Here is a 20,729-nt window from a genome sequence, read left to right on the forward strand (position 1 = left end):
GTGGCGTACTTGGATGACATTGCCATCTTCAGTCCCTCCTGGAAGGAACACCTGCAGCATCTCGAGGAGGTGCTCAGGCGAATTCACCAAGCAGGACTGACTATCAAGCCGGGAAAGTGCCAGATGGGCATGAGGGAGGTTCACTACCTGGGGCACCGGGTAGACGGGAACACCCTGAAGCCAGAGCCTGACAAAGTGGGAGTGATCATGAACTGGCCCACTCCCGTGACCAAGAAACAGGTGATGTCCTTCTTGGGCACTGCCGGGTACTATAGGCGCTTCGTACAGCACTATAGTAGCCTGGCAAAACCTTTGACGGACCTCACCAGGAAGAAGCTACCCCACATCGTCAACTGGACAGATGGCTGTGAGGGGGCCTTCCAGGCGTTGAAAACCGCACTGTGCAACGCCCCTGTGTTGAAAGCAGTCAACAGCAGTCGACCGTTCTTGGTGCAGACCGACGCCAGCGAGTTTGGCCTTGGTGCTGTACTCAGCCAGGTTGACTCGGAGGACCAAGAGCACCCCGTGTTATACCTGAGCCAGAAACTTTTGCCGAGGGAAGTGGCCTACTCCACAATCGAGAAGGAGTGCCTGGCCATAGTCTGGGCCCTGCAGCGCTTGCAGCCCTACTTGTATGGTCACACTTTCACTGTGGTGACCGACCACAACCCTCTGCGCTGGCTAAACGCCATGTGTGGAACCAACGGCAGGTTGCTACGCTGGAGCCTTGCCCTTCAGCAGTTTGGCTTCACCATTGAACATAAAACGGGCAAAGAGCATGGGAATGCAGATGGACTCTCCCGCCAGGGTGAACCTACTGAGGTGCCCATGGAGGCATACCGTGGGGTACTGCCTCCCTAGCGCACACCAAAAGGGGGAGGTGTCACGATATGGTATGAAATATCATATAAGTTTAGTTGCTCTTCAGCTCATGAGGTGGGCTAAACCCCCCCTTCACTAGCTGACTCTACTTGTTTCTCTCTGGGCTACAGACTGTATGCTAGAAGGGGGTTTTATTGCCCTGGGGTCGTAAATTCCAGGCTCAGAGGAAAGTCCCTCACCCCTCCCACCTTCACCAGTTAGAAATGGAAAAGTGGCTCCAAAAATTCATAAAAGATTCTTTGTTTAGTTTTTGTTAGATATTAGGCAAACGATTTAAGCTAGAAATACGAAAATATATATTCTTATCCTCACTCGGTGTATCTACACATCCCGCGAAACACGGGCTTCTAACTCCATCTGGTAAAGAAGTAGGGATTTCTCTGTAAATATGTATCCCAGATAGGACATATTTGATCTCATTAGAATGCTCACGTTAATCCGAGATGAATGATAGGTTTGGTCTGACTCTGTCATGTGTTGTAGCGAAGTTATAGCAAGTAGATAAATTTAAGATTGAAGTACTCAGAATGTAGAGAAAGGAGGGTCTGGATAAGCCAGCCCTTCTGTGATGTCAAAGCCTTAAGGTATTAAGTGTCTGGCAGGCTCCCCAGCTCAGACTCTCTGCTTGATTTCTTCTTCTGGACTTCTTGTCCTATTGTCCTGGAAGAGCTGAGTACATCCCATGGACTGGGATGTATGGAAACTGCACTAGCCTGGGGTGTCCGCCATGCTTTTAACATGTGAGTGTTATCTTTTCTCATTTATTCCCTTTATGTTATAATTACCCATGTACATATTTGCAATTGTCTCATTTGTAACATCTTTATAAAATATTTTTGATAAAGCACTGCCTAATTTGTTAATGGGATATACTATTATATGTTAGTTCAGTTTTCCATGCTCTAAAAGCCATACCCTGTCTCTTGAAGAGAATTACGCTACTGTGTTGGGTTAGCTTCGGACCCGTTTAATCGAAGCTGGTGGCAGCGAGAAGTGTGCAGACTTTTGGGTTATGTTGTAGTGGCTACGGCGTTAATAATTATTGTTCCTGCCTGAGTGGCAGTAGTTATCGCGTCGCTGCAGCGTGCTCAATAGCCAGTACATAGCAGGCAGCCTTTCTGGCGACTAATTACCCAGGGTGCAGTACCTAATCTGACCTGAGAGTAAGGGGGGCGCCAGAGAGCTGCAAGTGTTAAGTGGAACTGTAAGCGGGATATACATAAATCCCTGCAGTTTGTGGTATATTGAAAGCAGTGGGATACCTAAAATAAGCCCCTGCTGTAAACTAAGAGGTCAATAGCCTTGTGTGTGTTTTTTCATCACATTGTAGCAGTGGAGGGATAACTAAGATAAGCCCCCCTGCACATGTGATAGCCGTCTGTTGGCCTCAAGTCACCTCAATCCGTGACGTAGGGGTGACTGTCACGGTGGGAATCCTGACCAATTGGTGACAGCGGTCAGGGGAATCGTGACAGGGTGCATATGACTGACTATGCAGCAGGGCTCGCCTTCCTACCAATGTATAAAACAAAGGCGTATGGAGCAAAAAATACAGATTGTGAAGTGGATTTTCCTGGGCCCATCCAGTATGTGGGTCCCAAGGCCTAATGGGGTGAATATGACTGACTATGCAGCAGGGCTGGCCTTGCTGGCAATGTGTAAAACCAAGGAGTATGGGAGTACAAATTGCATATTGTGAAGTGGATTTTCATGGGCCCATCCACTATGTGGGTTCCAAGGCCTAATGGGGTGCATATGGCTGACTATGCAGGGCTCGCCTTCCTGCCAATGTGTAAAACATAGGAGTACAGGAGTGCAAAATGCATATTGTGAAGTGGATTTTCATGGGCACATCCAGTATGTGGGTTCCAAGGCCTAATGGGGTGCATACGACTGACTATGCAGCAGGGCTGGCCTTGCTGCCAATGTGTAAAATCAATGAGAACGGGAGTACAAAATGCATATTGTGAAGTGGATTTTCATGGGCACAACCAGTATGTGGGTTCCAAGGCTTAATTGGGTGCATACGACTGACTATGCAGTAGGGCTGGCCTTGCTGCCAATGTGTAAAACCAAGGAGTATGGGAGTACAAAATGCATAATGTGAAGTGGATTTTCATGGGCACATCCAGTTTGTGGGTTACAAGGCCTAATGGGGTGCATATGACTATGCAGCAGGGCTGGCTTTCCTGCCAATGTATAAAACAAAGGAGTATGGAGCACAAAATGCATATTGTGAAGTGGATTTTCCTGGGCCCATCCAGTATGTGGGTTCCAAGGCCTAATTAGGTGCATATGACTGACTATGCAGCAGGGCTGGCCTTGCCGCCAATGTATAAAACAAAGGAGTATGGAGCACAAAATGCATATTGTGAAGTGGATTTTTCTGAGCCCATGCACTATGTGGGTTCCAAGGCCTAATGGGGTGCATATGACAATGCAGCAGGGCTCGCCTTCCTGCCGATGTATAAAACAAAGGATTATGGAGCACAAAATGCAGTTTGTGAAGTTGTTTTTCCTGGGCCCATCCAGTATGTGGGTTCCAAGACCTAATGGGGTGCATATGACTGACTATGCAGCAGGGCTGGCCTTGCTGCCAATGTGTAAAACAAAGGAGTATGGGAGTGCAAAATGCATATTGTGAAGTGGATTTTCATGGGCACATCCAGTATGTGGGTTCCAAGGCCTAATGGGGTGCATACGACTGACTATGCAGCAGGGCTGGCCTTGTCGCCAGTGTATAAAACAAAGGAGTATGGAGCACAAAATGCATATTGTGAAGTTGATTTTTCTGGGCCCATCCAGTATGTGGGTTCAAAGGCTTATTGGGGTGCATATGAATTGGTAGCAGGAAAGGCCTTGAATTCAATGCAACACTTTTTCAGGAGCCCCCCCTGGACATCTTATGACAGGGGTATTGTGGTGTGTCGTAATTCTTGGCAGCCCATCCACTCACAGCGTAGGCTACAACAGCTTAGGAGACCCACTGTTTCACAATGGCCCTTTAAGAAGATTAATGCCGCCTGATGCACCAGTAAAAATAGGCCCTGTGACTTTAAGAGTCCCTCGTTCGTACATGAAACAAGATGGGTCTGCTTATGTGTCACACACCACATGGCCAGCTAGGGGTGTTAAATGTTACAATGACATTTCCCAGTGAATGCTTTTGTAGTGGTTGAAAGCAATGTTAAAGTTGAAAAACGCTTCTGAACTAAGCCTAAGTGGGAGAGGAAATTTTCGGTCTGGGGTTAAATATTTGGCCTTACAGGCAAGTCATTAACCTGCAAAGGATGTACCTTGACATATTTCCAAGCAAAACCTGTTTTGGTTTCATTTTCATGTGTTTTTTGTGGCACTGGGAAAAATGGCATGAATCTCGGAAAAAATTGTTTAAAGCTGTGAACTAGGAGTCAGGAATGCTTCCAGGGGCGATCCCCATGAGGTCCCTGTGTCATTTGAGCAGTGTTTCCATCATTTTCAGACATTTTTAGACCTTAAAAGGACCCCTGGGGGGGGGATCACGGTAAAAATACTCGGGTCTCCCATAGACTTACATTGGGCTCGTTGTCCTGGCCGAGTACCGAATATTCCAATTTGCTTGACCCGAGCAACGAGCACCCGAGCATTTTAGTGCTCGCCCATCACTAGTCATTATATTCATCATTATAAAAAAGACAACTGCCCTTGTCTGTTACTTAAGGGGCGAAGCCAATGAAAATGGTTTTCAGTTGTGACATACAGTTGTGGCCAAAAGTATTGACACCCCTGCAATTCTGTCAGATAATACTCAGATTCTTCCTGAAAATGATTGCAAACACAAATTCTTTGTTATTATTATCTTCATTTAATTTGGCTTAAATGAAAAAACACAAAAGAGAATGAAACAAAAAGCAAAACATTGATCATTTCACACAAAACTCCAAAAATGGGCCAGACAAAAGTATTGGCACCCTCAGCCTAATACTTGGTTGCACAACCTTTAGCCAAAATAACTGCGACCAACCGCTTCCGGTAACCATCAATGAGTTTCTTACAATGCTCTGCTGGAATTTTAGACCATTCTTCTTTGGCAAACTTCTCCAGGTCCCTGATATTTGAAGGGTGCCTTCTCCAAACTGCCATTTTTAGATCTCTCCACAGGTGTTCTATGGGATTCAGGTCTGGACTCATTGCTGGCCACCTTAGAAGTCTCTAGTGCTTTCTCTCAAACCATTTTCTAGATGCAAGAGTCTGTCAAGATCCCAGAAACTCACTCAGCTTTTATGCACACACACTGATTACAAGCAAACAGGTGACAGGTGAGGATGTTACCTTTAGTAGCCATTCAAACTCATTTGTGTCAACTTCTGTGCATGTTTTCAGGCCAAAATCATCAGGGTATGTAAACTTTTGATTAGGGTCATTGGGATGTTTTGAGTTGTCATTATAATTAAAAAAGAGAAAACACAGCCGTTTGACAATAAATGCTTCATCCAACCACAAACCATGAGTGGAGAAAAAGTTTTGGTATTATCATTCATATTCTCTGAAAAAAAGGCCAAAAAAGCAAAAATTCTGCTGGGATATGTAAACTTTTGAGCACAACTGTAAGTCGTTTTACAAAAGAGTGGTTAAAGAATAATAAAGTTACTGTTTGGGAATGGCAAAATCGTAGTCTTGACCTTAGTCCTGTAAAAATGTTGAGGAAGGACTTGAAACAAGCAGTTCATGGAGGAAAACTCACCAACATTACAGAGTTGAAGTTGTTTTGTAGGAAAGAATGGGCTTAAATTTCTACAAGCAATATTTAGGATTAATCAACAATAATCGGAAACATTTCGCTGCAGTCATTGCTCCAAAGTGATTGACATCAGATTCTGAGAGCAAAGGTTTACATACTTTTGCCACTAAGAGGCATGAGGGATAGATCATTTTTATCATTTGTAAAATGACAAAGTCTGATACTGTTGACTCATTTGTTTGGTTTGGTTCTCTTTATCTACTCTTAGGACCTGTGTGAAAAGTGTGATGTCAGATTTCTGTAGAAATATAATAAGTGCAAGATTTGTTACTGGTTAGGAGAATTTCCCTTACTTAATCATAGTTCTTTCCCATTAAACTCTATTACCTACCCCAAATGATTTCATGTGTGTCATTTGTATTTCATGTAATGTTTGCATTGTTCCTATGTAATCACCATTTATTTTGTTGTTAAACAGGATTGATTTGATTTGTCCTGCCAATGGTATTATTCTAGCATTATACCTAAAAAATTGCATAAATATGAAATATTCTGAAGGTTCACAAACTTTGATGTATCACTTAATATTATGTAAATTAGATTACTATCATTCATTGGTTCTAATTATTAGTATTGTTCTTTTTTTTTCTAGGATGTAAAATGACAAACTGCGAGGAATGTTTCAGCAAGACATTTTGCACAAAGTGTAATGATGGTTTCTACTTACATAAAGGAGTATGTTACTCCACCTGTCCAGATGGCTTTATTGCAGCAAATGGCACAAAGGAATGCAGCTTCGGTAAGTCTGATAAGTGCAGGGTTGTGTGAGGTACATGTTCCTTATCATTCAATTGTATTACAAAGAGTAGCAAATATGTAAACTCCGGCAGCATGCCTCCAATGGAACCCTTAAACCCTTAATTCTTATTTTTGTGTGTATTCAGACTTTAAAGAATGTAAGGAAATGCAAATTAACTGCTATTTGTTTTTCAGCACAATGTGAAATGAGTGAATGGGGATCATGGAGTCCATGTACTCCTAAAGGAAAAAGATGTGGAAGAAAAAATGGACTTGAAGAGAGAAGTAGGAAGGTTTTGAAGGCACCGCTAGAGGGTGAATCTCTCTGTCCTCCAACTACAGAGAAGAGAAAATGCACACTGCCCATAAATCCATGTCCTAAAGGTAGGTTTTCAAGTACCGACATTTATCTCTACTAATAGTGGTGTACTTACCTTATAATGTTTCACATTTAAAATTCCCATCTATGATTAAAGAGGAGGCAAAAGCAAGTCTGTATTCCTCTGAGAGACAGTAGGCCCCTGCTCCTTGTGATGACAACACTACAGTATATGGTTGATAGAGGCACAATGAATGGCATAGTAAGATAATTGCAGAGTTACCATATTAGAGACAAAATATCTTCCCATTAATTTTCGACTATACATAGATCTTATAAAATTGTTATCACTAATTCAGTGGTAGGTTTATATCTTATTTTCACACTGCGACCTTACTCTGGCCATGCAATAAAAATCTCAGCTGACCAGTTTCGGGACAGCGTGGATTTTAAAGGTTGGCATTAGACATACCCAAAAGGTGCACTTGATAATGAATATTTTTTTTAAGAAAAGCAGATCTACTTGTCTATAGATCTTTGTTTTCATGTTTGACATGCTGTTGCATACCACACAAAGGTGCTAGCAATAAGTATGAAAAAAGTCCAAATCTGACTCTCTGTTTATCTGAAATCTGTATGGCAAGCTTCAGAGCTTAAAGGGAATTAGTAGGATCAACAACCCTCCTAAGCTGTCTATATGGGCAAGCAGAAAGTTTAATAAAATAATATCTTGATATCTGCGATCCGTTGAAGAGAAATCTACAATTTTCTTAATGTGTGTTAGGCGTCGAGTTCCCGCCACTGCACAAGGGGAATCTCGAGCCACATCCGCTGCGGTCTCCAATTCTTCTCCAGCCGCAGTGGAACCTGCTCAGTGGAGACGTCGGTCCTGGCTCAGGCACTGTGCGCTTGGTTACTGCTGATCTTCCAGGCTCAGCCATTGTAACCAGCACTGTTGTGCGGCGAGCAGACGCTCCTGGGACTCAGTCCTGCTTTTCCTCTACTGAGCATACCCAAGGGATGTCCTCTCATTGGAGGTCGGGGGTCACATGCTCAGGTCCTGAAGCAGTTCCTATTGGACCACTAGGAAGGTCCTGGAGAGCTTCCTCTATTAAAGGGTCACATGGCCACATGACCATGTGTTAGTATCAATTTATGTTCATGAGTGCATGAGCTTTGTTACTTTGTGGTCTGTGTCAGCATGTGCTGAGGGTCGGCTGTATAGCCACTAGAATTCCGGCACCTCCGGAGTGGAGTTTGTTTGTGTGAATCTAGAGCTGGTGTATAGCCACTAGAATTCCAGCACCTCCGGAGAGGAGTTTGTTTGTATGCATTTAGGGCTGGCGAATAGCCACTAGAATTCCGGCACCTCCGGAGAGGAGTTGTTTGAGTGCTGTTGCTGACAGTATGACCACCGTATGCTACCAGCTCCGTTAGTGAGCTTCGCTCCCCCGTGAGGTTAACAGGGCACAGCGTTATCTTTAATCCCGGCTACTCTGTGAAGCAGCAGAGTTCGCTTCTATACTGACTGGGTGACGGAACCCATGTCAATTCAGGCATAGTACCGCCATATAGTGCCGCCATTTACTAGCAGCAGGTTCTACTCCTGCACGGTGGACCCCGGGCTGCGAACGCACCTATACTATCTCTATATTTACTTGGTGCGTTCCGCCAGCCCTAACAATGTGTAAATTAACTGTTTAGATCTATGGACCAGACATACTGTAGATCTCTCTGACAATCTGCCTCCAGAGCAGACACTGCCATTACCAGTGTGAGACATGATTGTGAAGAGAGCAGCCTGTCAGTCATTACATGTCTGACACTGAAAATGCCGCCTTTCATTTAAATAAGATTGAGAGGCAGGTTCCCAGAGAGCTCAGTGTCCAGCCCATAGATCTTAACAGCTTTTTTACATCTTAAGAAAAAAACATGGATTTCTTGGAAAGGAGACATAGGATCACAGATATCAATGTATCATTTTATTCAGCTTCCTATGACCTGCATGCCCGTATAGCTTAGGATGGTTTATCCTACTGACAGATTCCCTTTAAAGAGCTTCCCCAGTGAAGAAATACAATTTTGTCAAAGAGCTCCAAATGTTCTAAAAAAATAAGAAAAAGGACACTCACCTTACCGATTCCTTATCACTCCTATTCCGAAACTTACCCAGACCAGCTGGTCTCCAGTTTCTGATGCTGTCTCAAAGTGCTAGGAAATGCTCACTTAACCAATCATAACTGGGCATAGTTTCCTAGCATTTCAAGCTTGTTGTGATGAGATAGTAAGTAAAGACCAGAAGAGAGCTCTTAAGTGTCGGAAAGAGAGTGACAAAGGATGGGTAAAGTGATCCCCTTGTCAACATTTTTTTCACACAGGAAAACCCTTAATTTAAGCAAAATGGAAAAAAATGATATAACCACAAATGGTTTCTATCTTCTTCTGATCAAATTTTTTTCCATGTGCATCCTTTAGATAGAAGAACCAGTTAACTTCTGGTGTTTATAGTTATTAGAAAGCAAACATTTGTACATGAATTGACATGCGATTCCTCCATTAAAAAAATACTAAATAAATAAAGCGAGGAAGTTTATGTGTTTTTATATATACAAGTGAAAGTAGTCTGCTTACCCTAATTTTAAGGGTCCTCTTTTGTTGATTTGAAGGCAAGGAAAATAGATTTATTCACGTATGTAGTCCTAAAACAGATAGTTTGTGTTTGGATAGGAACTTTTAGCTGTTACAGATGTTTTTCTCTTTTTTTGTGTTTCCAGTGAAAACATAATGGTGTAACCCAACATAAATAAAATGAAGCCTTCTGGTACTTAGTAACTAATGTTTTAGGATCATGTAGGAAAGCAGATAATCACAGAAACTCACGAATCCTCCAGACCGCCAAATCGGCAAAGAAATAATGTGTTCTGACTGGCTGCCAGGTCTGGTGTACCAAAACGAAATCAGACATGACTATAATAAAGGCTTCACCACAAATACATAATAGACTCCCAGTAAACTTCAAAGACTGTGGGTGATGAGAAAAGGGTGGTCAGTACAGCTGCCTGCCCTCTTAGCAGTAGGTTCAAGTGAATTCACGTAGTGCCACAGGCGTCTAAATGGCGGAGATTACAGAAGTGGACTTCTGTTTACAATACCTTACTGATCCAGGAATTTCTCTGGAGTGAACTTCTAGTCTCTAGTTTAGTCTGATAACGTATCATTTGTTAAAAGGGCATTAATTAAAAGGGGCCAGCTTACATTCTTCCTGTATAAACTTGGCTGGACCCCCGGATGTTATCTCCAAAACAAAACCTCAAGCTTTAGAGCTGCAAAACATCAACACAGGGAGAAAAACTGCAGAAACAAAACCATATACAATATGCCTGCTCCTTCTCAACACCCACGGACTGCAAAGAATCTCGCACAGCTGCATCCCAAAATTCAGACCGAACACAGACACTTGTTCCTAAGATATCGATGAGCAGCTCAGATGTGAACTCTAGATTTACTTAATGTCATTAGATTTTAGTGATGACCTCCATTAATTACTTTCACTTCTTTGTATTAACTTCTTAATACACAAATAGTGTTTTCAGGGAGGTAGAGAACTGGACCTCTAGTGCTGCCTATTGGATGTTTCAATCCTAAATGTCATCATCCACCCTTTATCAAACCTTGCCATGTGGCTTAGGATAAGAAGCCAAAATAGAAATTCCATTTGCAGAAATCTGTTTTAGGGTGCTTGCCCCTCATCAGTGCAAAGCAGAGAGGACTCTGACAGGTAGTATTGGTAATTTTTGTCTTTGTGGAGAGCGTCAAGTCAGCATAAGGCCATGTAGTGTTTCTCTTGGATTTTAAATTTGCACATAGTCTATCAAATTGAGTTTCTGGTTGTGCTTTTTATTCTAATTCATGTGGCAAGGTTAATTAAAGGCTCAATAATTGACTCATAGAATTGATACATCCAATAGGTGGAAGTAGAGTTCGAGTTCTCTGCCTTTCTGAAGAGGCTATTTGCTTATTTAAATTCACACAGGACCAATGCACGGTCTATAAGCCTTCTTCTCCCTTACTCATTTCTTTGTAACTCAGGCTTCGTATCAGAGCAATGTACCCAGATCCTTGAAAGACAACCACTAATGGTGGCCATTGCCAATAATGTTGCTCAGTTTTCTACAGAGTCGTAAAGATGAATTCTTATTGTCCCTTTATATCAATAGTAAATTTAGTGTCTGCCTAAGTATTTACAGCATAAATACCTTAATATGAGATACAATATATTGCATGTGTCATCTTTACCATGATATGCAATACCACTGACTATAGTTATGATATTTTCAATTGTATAAAATACCTTGTTAGGCTAGGTTCGCATCAGCATTGGAGCACTCTTTAGAAGGATTCGGATCAGTTTCTGTAATTTTTAGCAACGCAAATAGTGCTGCATGCTGCAATTTCATGTTTATGTGCCTGAACCCGCGCCTGCGCCGTCTCTGTGACTGAAACCGGAATGCTGTCGAGGAGAATAAAGTAAGTGCGGGGCCAGGCAGGTTAATGACTCTATTAACCTGCAGATCACATATCTGCAGGTTTAATAGCGTTTTTCTGGTGGGGTTCCACCATTAATTCAACCCTTAATATATACAAACGTGAAAACACACCCAGGACTCCTTTCTTATACCCCACATGCAATCTGACAGATCCCTGGGACCAAAGAAAGAGTGTTATAGCAGTGGATCCTCATACCTTTCAATGATGGAGAGCACAGCAGCTGCAATGTTAGTCCTCTGGTAGTTGTGACTTCAAGTAGGGAACGTGGCAGGGACCTGTCACTAGCATTTTTGATCTGGTGTAATTGTGGCATTGTTTTTTCTTTTGTTCTGGCACCTCTCCATTCTGGAGATATGGCCCCCTTGTCACTGTATGTAAGTCTAGGTTTTTTTTATAGTCAAATGGGTGTGTCCTCTATAAAAAATGGTCATAGAGAACAGTTGGGGACCTCACCCACTTGTTTAATAAGACAAGCCTTACATACAGAGAAGAGGGGGCCATATCTCAAGAACAGAAAGGTGCAGGAAAGAAAAACAATAACAGCCAGATTCAGATGAACAGTTACATTTACGCCATGGAAAAAAATAACATATTTTTGACAAGTGACTCCATAAAAACTCCTTAGAAAAGAAAAAATGACAAATGTGGAACAATGGTAAAAATGCTAAAAATAATTTATTTATATCATTGCTCTACATTTAAGTTTTCACTATGCTCCGAACTCATTTTGAGAAGAGAAGCAGCACATAGGGTGGTGAGAATAAGTATTTGATACACGCCGCTTTTGCAAGTTTCACGGGCCATATGTGGCCACCAGTACGTCCTCGCCAAAAGCTCAGATGTCCACTTGGTCCCAAAATGTCCACCCACCCTGGACGAGTGAGCCCAAGAGAGAACCTCCGGTTGTAAATTAGATGGAACAAAAGTCTTGCCTGGGGGCACAGACTCTAGCGAAACCGGAGCCACAGTTCTCAGGCTTTCAGATGGGACAATAAGCCGAGGTTCTTCCTCCTCCGCTGATGACACTACAGAGCGGGAGAGAGCGTCGGCACGAATGTTCTTCTTCCCGGAGAGAAAATGGAGAGTAAAATGGATCCAGGAGAAGAACAGGGACCATCTAGCCTGGCGAGAATTCAGCCACTGGGCTGTCTGTAAGTACACGAAGTTCTTGTGGTCTGTGGACACTTGGAAGTGAAAGCGAGCTCCCTCCAAGAGGTGTCTCCACTCTGAGAAAGCCAACTTCATGGCTAGCAACTCCCTGTCCCCGATGGAATAATTCCTCTCCGCTGGTGAAAAGCTCTTGGAGAAGAAGAAGCAAGGATACTTCCGACCTTGAGCATCCTTTTGGAAGAGGACTGCTCCAGCACCAACGGATGAGGCATCCACCTCCATAATAAATGGCTTATCTACATCGGGGCGATGCAAGATGGGAGCGCTAGTGAAGTGTGACTTAATCGAGAGAAAGGCCTTGGAGACCTCCTCTGACCACAACTTGGGATTTGCTCCCATCTTGGTGAGGGCAACCAAGGGAGCTACCAAAGTTGAGAAGTGTGGAATGAACTGGCGATAGTAATTAATGAACCCCATAAAGCGCTGCACCGCTTTAAGAGAATGGGGTTCCTGCCAGTCCATCACAGCCAGTAGCTTCGCAGGATCCATAGCCAATCCCTGGGCAGAGATGATATAGTCAAGGAAAGGCAAGGACTCCTGCTCCAACACACACTTCTCCAACTTGGCGTAGAGGGAGTTTGCCCGTAAGAGGTCGAAGACTTTGCGAACATCTCTCCGATGGGAGTCAATATCTGGAGAGTAGATCAGAATATCACCCAGATAGACTATGACCGAGGTTGAGAGCATCTCCCGGAAGATGTCGTTCACAAAGTCTTGGAAAACGGCTGGGGCATTACAGAGACCGAAGGACATCACCAGATATTCATAGTGCCCATCCCTGATGTTAAAAGCCATCTTACATTCGTCCCCCTCATGGATGCGAAGCAGGTTGTAAGCACCCCGCAGATCTAACTTAGTAAATACCCTTGCTCCCCGTAGCCTATCAAAAAGCTCAGATATCAGGGGTAGTGGGTATTTATTCTTAACGGTGATGGCGTTAAGACCCTTGTAGTCTATGCATGGACGTAGTTCTCCATTCTTCTTCTGCAAGAAGAAGAACCCAGCCCCTGCAGGTGACAATGACTTCCTAGTGAATCCTCTTGCCAGATTCTCTTGAATGTACTGGGACATTGCCTCTGTCTCTGGGAGAGATAACGGATAGACTCGGCCCCGGGGAGGCTCAGCACCAAGCAAGAGGTCAATAGGACAGTCATAGGGGTGGTGAGGCGGAAGGGTCTCCGCAGCCCTTTTGGAGAACACGTCCGCATAGGACCAATAGTGTTTGGGAAGAGAGGAAAGATCTGCGGATACCTCTGTAGAAGCAACCTGAACGCACTCCCTCTGACATCCACCCTCACATGATTTACTCCATCCCAAAATTTTCCCTGTGGACCACTCTATATGAGGAGAATGATAGCGAAGCCATGGTATCCCCAACAGGAACTCATTAATCCCCTCAGGAATGAATAATAGGGAGATAATCTCCTGATGTGATGGAGACATTGAAAGAGTGAATGAAATGGTCTGATGTGTAATCTGTGAGGATAGTGGCAACCCATTTACCACTTGAACGGTCACAGGTTTGGCGAGCATCACCAGGGGTATTGCATGACGCTGGGCGAAAGCAGATGACATGAAATTGCCTTCTGCCCCAGAGTCCAGGCAAAGCTCTACCATAAGAGTGGATGGGCCTATGGTATTTGTCCCCTTGAAGGACAATTTAGAGGAAAACGTCTCGGTGTCTAGTGTACCTCCTCCAACTAGACGCCGACGTTCCCTCGACCGCTGAGAACACTTGGAGGCAAGATGTACTCACTGCCGGCAAACATGACAGACCATAAGTGCACGAGCGGACCGGGACTTAGATCCTGCACACAATGCCTCTACGGCCTCATGTGACTCGGACGCCTGGACCGTAGATTCCTGAGATTTGGCGAAGGTGGGAGCCAGCCGAAACTTTTTCCTACACTGGGCTCGCTCCAACTTTTGCTCATGAAAACGAAGGTCGATGCGGGTTGACATAGCTATGAGCTCCTCCAGTGTGGCGGGAATCTCCCTAGTGGCCAAAGCGTCCTTCACATGGTCAGCCAGCCCTCTCCAAAATACCGGGATAAGTGCTTTATCTGACCATTCCAGCTCAGACGCTAATGTCCGGAAGTGGATGGCAAAATGGCTGACATTGGATGAACCCTGAGTCAATGCCAGCAGTTGGAGCGCTGTATCAGGGGTGACTTCGGGTCCTAAAAAGACCTGTCTCAGAGGGCTCAAAAACCGAGGAGCACTCTGCACCACATGATCGTTGCGCTCCCACAGCGGCGTAGCCCACTCCAATGCCCTGTCCGACAGCAGAGAAATTATGAATCCCACCTTTTCCCGCTCTGTGGGAAAACGTGCAGCCAGGAGCTCGAGGTGTATGTCGCACTGGCTCACGAAACCCCTATAGGATTTACTGTCACCAGAGTATTTCTCTGGCAGCAGGAGGTGAGATAAGGTCGGAACAGAGATGGCAGTCGGTAAAGCTGCCGCAGCCATGCTAGCAGCCTGAACAGCTATAGTGGTAACATCCACCGCTGAGGTTGCACGCTCGAGAGCCGCTAACCTGCCCTCCAGCAGCTGGATGTATTCCTGCAATCGCTGTTCGTCCATCATTACTTAGCCAGATCTTGGCGCTAGTGTAATGTTAGAGCTAGCAGAATGCACCAAATAATTAGAGAAAAGGAATAAGGTGCATTTGCAGCCCGGGGTCCACCGTGCAGAGATGGAACCTGCTGCTAAGCAATGACGGACTATATGGTGGTACAATGAGAATACACACACGGGTTAGCTTCACCCTGTGTGAAAGAAGCGAACCCTGTTGCGTCACAGGGCCGCAGTACCACACGTAACAGAAATAATAATAAAGTAGCATGATAGTGCATGTGGTGCCGCACTGACGGACGCCACTAACCACCTAGACATGGGTTTAGAAAGCGCGGTGATAGCGCATGGCGCTGCACTGGCGGTCACAGCAATAGACGCTGTTTGTGTACTATGTTGGTAAAGTCGGGCGCTAGATTACAATCATCCTCCTTACGCGAGCATTCAAACACAAGGGAGAGGATGATTAAAGAGCGACTTTCACTCACAACACACACACATAAACAAGTGTATACTAGCGCATGGCCGTGCGGCCATGCAAACCTTTTATAGCTGCAGCAAGTTCAGGACCTTCCTAGAGGACCAATGAGAACTGCTATAGTAACTGAGCAACTGCAGGACCTTCCTGGAGGACCAATAGGAGCTACTGCAGTACCTGAGCAACGGTGACGCCACCGCTGTGCTCTGCTTTACGGCCAGCCGGCGCTGACACAGTCAGTGCGGGAAGCTAACGTAGGGGGACGTGACAGACATCGGAATGTGAGTATGTACTGTTTTTTTTTTTTAACTTTTACAATGGTAACCAGGGTAAATATCGGGTTACTAAGCGCGGCCCTGCGATGACAGCGGGTGATCAGCGACCAAAAAAAGGTCCTGATCATTCCCAGCGACCAACGATCTCCCAGCAGGGGCCTGATCATTGGTCGCTGTCACGCATAACGATTTTGTTAATGATATCGTTGCTACGTCACAAAAAGCAACTATATCGTTAACAAAATCGTTATGTGTGAAGGTACCTTAAGGCTTTGCTAAGATCACCACCTCTTTGCCCCAAAGTAATTTGGTCTATAGCTTTAATAAATAATTGACTAGCATCACAATTATGATATTTTTTAAAATGTTTTGGGAGGGTTTTCAATTGTTCATCATTAGTAGAGGTTTTAGCTTTTTCTATGTCACGAATATGTTCCCTAGTTCTTATTTTAAGCTCTCGGCTGGTCATTCCAACATAGATTTTTTGGCAGGGACATTGAGCATAATAAATAATGCTTTTGGATGCACATGTCAAAAAAGGTAAGATTTTATATGTCTTAGTCCCATCTGAATTGCTAAATTCTATACTTTTGATTACGCTAGGTTTTTACAGGCCTTACAAAAGGTACAGGGGAAAAAACCCTGTATTTTACCTGTTTTAAAACCACTTGTTTTTTGTTCTGGCACATAATGACTGTGGACTAGGAGGCCCTGCAAATTATTAGATCTTTTAGCTGTAATCAATGGTTTTGACGATAAAGTTCTATTCAAGATTGGATCAGATTTCAACATTTCCCAATGTTTCGTAATGATGTTAGTGAGTTGTCACCATTGACTATTATATGGTGTAATCAATCTACGGTAATCTGTTGTTGGGAATCCTCACTTTTTTCTTTCTTTTTGTAAGGAAGATCAATCCGAGCTGTGTCTCGAGCTCTTTTATAGCCTTTAAGGATTTGTCTGTGGTTATAACCTCTTTCACGGAATCGCTGATAAAGATCCTTTGCTTGTCTATCAAAGGCCTCTTCTGTCGAAAAAAGGCGTTTAATCTGCAGATGTTGCCCCATCGGAATTGCATTGATGGTAGATTTCAAATGTGATGAGCTTGTACGCAGGAGGGAGTTAGTTGATGTCGATTTCCGATATACATCCATTAATATATAACCTTCTTGAGATATCTTCATGTCTATATCCAGGAAATTGAGATGACAACCGTAGGTGTAAGTTAATTTAATATTAACATCATTTTGATTGAGTGTAGTCATAAATTGGTTTAGTTGATCTACTGACCCCTCCCACGTAAAACAAACATTGTCTATATAGCGAATCCAATATTGAACTTTCTCAATCCATTCAACCGGGTTACTAGAGAAGATTTCCTTCTCCCGTGCTCCCAAAAACTATGTACATTGTAAACAGAAAGCTCTCAGTCAAAAGTGCAGGCAAAGTTATACACAGCTCAGCACTGGGAGGACGAGAAGCAGACAAAACAGTTATACTATCAAAAACTACAGCAAGAAGCACAGTAAAGTGATACATTGCTAGAATCATTGTCTCTTTCCATATTTTATGCTGTCACAGACTGGGAAGCCTAACCTTGGTAACAAATTCCCTTTAACACTAGATGTCCCAGAAATTTCAAGCTCCAAAGGTTCCAAAGGTAGAAATGTTAAATGGCCCCTCTCCAGGACTTCTAGTGTTAAAGTGGTTGTCCAAACTTAAGCTCCAAGTCTTCAGTCACTCTATGTGACTGCAGACTTGTGTAGCCTCACATCTTGTACCTTGCACACTGTAGGGATTCTCTGCTGCCCACGCTAGGCGGTCATGTGACCACAAGTGTGCAATAAGCATACTCTCGGTCTTTTACTAACTAGGTGGCTGAGGCGTCACTCATTGTAAGTGTATTGAGCGAGGCCAGAAACAGTCAAGTCGGAGGGTGGCCGGGAGTATGCAAATCACATAACTAGCAGTCACATGAACGCCGTTGTCGGCACTGGGACCTCATCATCACAGTGTGCAGTGAGCGCAACATGAGGATTCACAAGTCTGCGGTCACATAGAGTGATGGCAGACTTGTAGCTTAAGCCCAAACAGCCCTTTTAATAGTTGTAGGACACAGACATAAGAAAAGAGTAAATATGTCAGACAATATGACTATACTGTGTGCTTTCATGTTAGCAAACATCCAGGTATTGGTGTTATAACACCAAATGGTGATGGGTTACCACCAGATAAATGTATTCCGATTGCTATTGTCATTTTTTTCTTCCTTCAATATTTTATGGCCAGCTTGAAAAGAAGCCACGAGGTATGAAAAACATAGCAACACCAGTATCTGGTTGTATGAATATTTTTTAACAGGATGCTGCACAAAATTTTGGATTTTATATGGATTTGCTGGACTTCAAATGTTTTTCTGTACTAACATATTATTTTAGTTTCTGATAAATTAGCAATAATACAACTAATACTGCTGCCGAGCATGCCGATATACTGTATATATGAAGTTTTTACAGATTAATGAAAGGCACAATACAGTGCAAAAGTTTTTAGGAATGTGTGGGAAAAAATCTACAAAATAAGAACTTATTTCAAAAATAGAAGTGCTTTTATCAATTAAAAAAATGCAAATTGAATGAACAAAAAACAAAAAAGAAAGAGTGTAGCAGTACCATGATAAGTAAGCGGTAGTACAAACAACCATGTAGCAATACCATTGTATAATAACATATATACATCATAATAAAACAGACAGTATCAGGACCTGTTAAGGAGGAAAAGCAAAAGGGATTCATCCCCTTACACTTGCATCTTATTGCTCCTTCAGTAACTCCTGATGTCAGAGATCTCATTTGGAGAGTTTATAACTCTTTAGTTTGTTCTTCTGGGCTACTCTGTTTTTTTTATTGCCACATAGTTATTATTATTATTGTTATTATTTATTGTTATAGCACCATTTATTCCATGGCGCTTTACATGTAAGGAGGGGTATATATAATAAAAACAAGTACAATAATCTTAAACAATACAAGTCATAACTGGTACAGGAGGAATGAGGACCCTGCCCGCGAAGGCTCACAATCTACAAGGGATGGGTGAGAATACAGTAGGCGAGGGTAGAGCTGGTCATGCAGCGGTTTGGTCGATCGGTGGTTACTGCAGGTTATAGGCTTGCCGGAAGAGGTGGGTCTTCAGGTTCTAGTTCAGCTCAACTTTCATGTAGTCATAAATGAGCTGTGGTGAGCTCAAAAGAAAGAATATATAAGTTATGAATAGGGATGAGCGAACCCGTGGAACTTCGGTTTCTGGTACGTGATCAAACTTTAGTCAAAAGGGACCCAAACTCGAGCCTGAACGTGACACCCCATTGAAATCAGTGGGGATCTGAGCTCTCAAGCCTTAAAAAAATTACTTTTAATATTTAAATATTTACTTACCTACTTGGCTTCCAATAATATGGGTGGTCAAAGTCCTCTGGACATTATTCATGCCCTGCTAATTTAGAATAATGGGATGGACAGCAATGATGTCAGACTAATGTCTGTGGGACTACCGCTCCTGCATGCTGACAGCTAGCTTCCCAGGCATGCACACTGAAGCTGGGTGAACACCCCCAGCTTCATTTGCCAGTGTACATGCTTCTAAAGCTGCCGGTTGTCACAGCTTCATGCATGCTGTCAGTGTGTGTGGCAGTGGCGGGAATAGCGCAATGTGAGCGGTGCGAGAATGCACAAAGCCTGTGGCAACCAGCAGTTTCAGGAGCACGTACAGATGATGACAGATGAAGCTAAGTTGCACATCTGCCTAGTTATGCAGAAACAAAGGCTAAGGACATGTATGCTGCTTTGGTGTTTTTTATTCATTTTACATTTTAGTTTAGAGCTTTTCACTGTGTAAATGTGGCTGTAATGATCTTTCAGCTATCTATACAGCTTTATGAAAAGAACAAACAATAAGTTTCTGATTTAAAAGCAGGTGATGAATTGTGAAATAAGTATTACTGTAGGAATTTATCATCAGTCTGCACCATGAGGGAATTCTGCCGGCAACTAAAGTGTTAAACACGCTAGAATCTGGTTGTTCTGTTTTATGGATAGTATAAAAAGGTCCTCTTTAACTGCATCATCTTACACGGGACATAAATAATAGGAATTGTTGTGCAACTAGACCCTTATGGGGCCCCTGAACAATTGCCATTTATGGAACTGGAGGAATACATTTCCCGTAACAATGTGGTATGGTTGGGATATAATTTACCATGCAGAAGGCTTTGTGTAATAAGAAGCATTAATATCCATGCAAGGGCTATGGCAGTGTTTACGCTTTAGGATACTATAACTTAAAGTGTTCATGTCCCATGGTGTGTAAAGTGAGCCAGAATCGTAATCTGGGTCCCAACTGGGAACAATGAAATATTATAATAGGAATCTTTAATAAAATCTGAGTACAATCAAAATAGTACGTACAGGAACTGCTTCAGATAGACTCATTAATCTGCATAAATTTGCTTTTAGTTTTGTGAGACATTCAGCGGTAGTAAAAGTGATGCCTCCCCTCTTGTGCCTAATATTCACAATTGAAATATCGAATAGGGGTTCATTTATATATTTTACTTGACTAATGCTAAGTTTCCAAGTTAAACGCGCGTCAATTGGCTACTTGCAAACTGATCAGCGTCATTTTAAGGGATTTTCTAATAACGTAATAAAATGGCACCAATCACTTCATTCAAACAACAGCCTATTTTGGTCATGTGTCAGGAAGGGCTGAAGTCTAAAGAAGCACTGTTTGCAAACCTGTGTCTCAACTGACAGGAGCAGTATTGTACTTACATATGCCTTAGTGAGATGAGAAGTGTGTGACAGGAGAATAAATAAATCTACTCATGGCGGACTGAGCACACAGGATTTTTTTTCTCTATCTTTAGTCACCTGTGCTCAGTCAGCTGAGAAGAGGATACAT

At 43.1% G+C, this 20,729-nt stretch overlaps 1 protein-coding gene across 1 annotated transcript in view; it reads left to right on the top strand.

The window, feature by feature from the left end:
* The window catches only part of RSPO1 (R-spondin 1), a 221,349-nt gene that overhangs the window by 193,178 nt on the left and 7,442 nt on the right, over positions 1–20,729 (top strand). Inside the window, exons 4-5 of the mRNA XM_069756909.1 lie at positions 6,255–6,401; positions 6,596–6,784. Of these exons, the coding sequence (XP_069613010.1) occupies positions 6,255–6,401; positions 6,596–6,784 (336 nt within the window). The remainder of the gene's footprint in view (positions 1–6,254; positions 6,402–6,595; positions 6,785–20,729) is intronic.

This window comes from Ranitomeya imitator, chromosome 3 (assembly GCF_032444005.1).
Source record: "Ranitomeya imitator isolate aRanImi1 chromosome 3, aRanImi1.pri, whole genome shotgun sequence".
Lineage (NCBI taxonomy): Eukaryota > Metazoa > Chordata > Amphibia > Anura > Dendrobatidae > Ranitomeya > Ranitomeya imitator.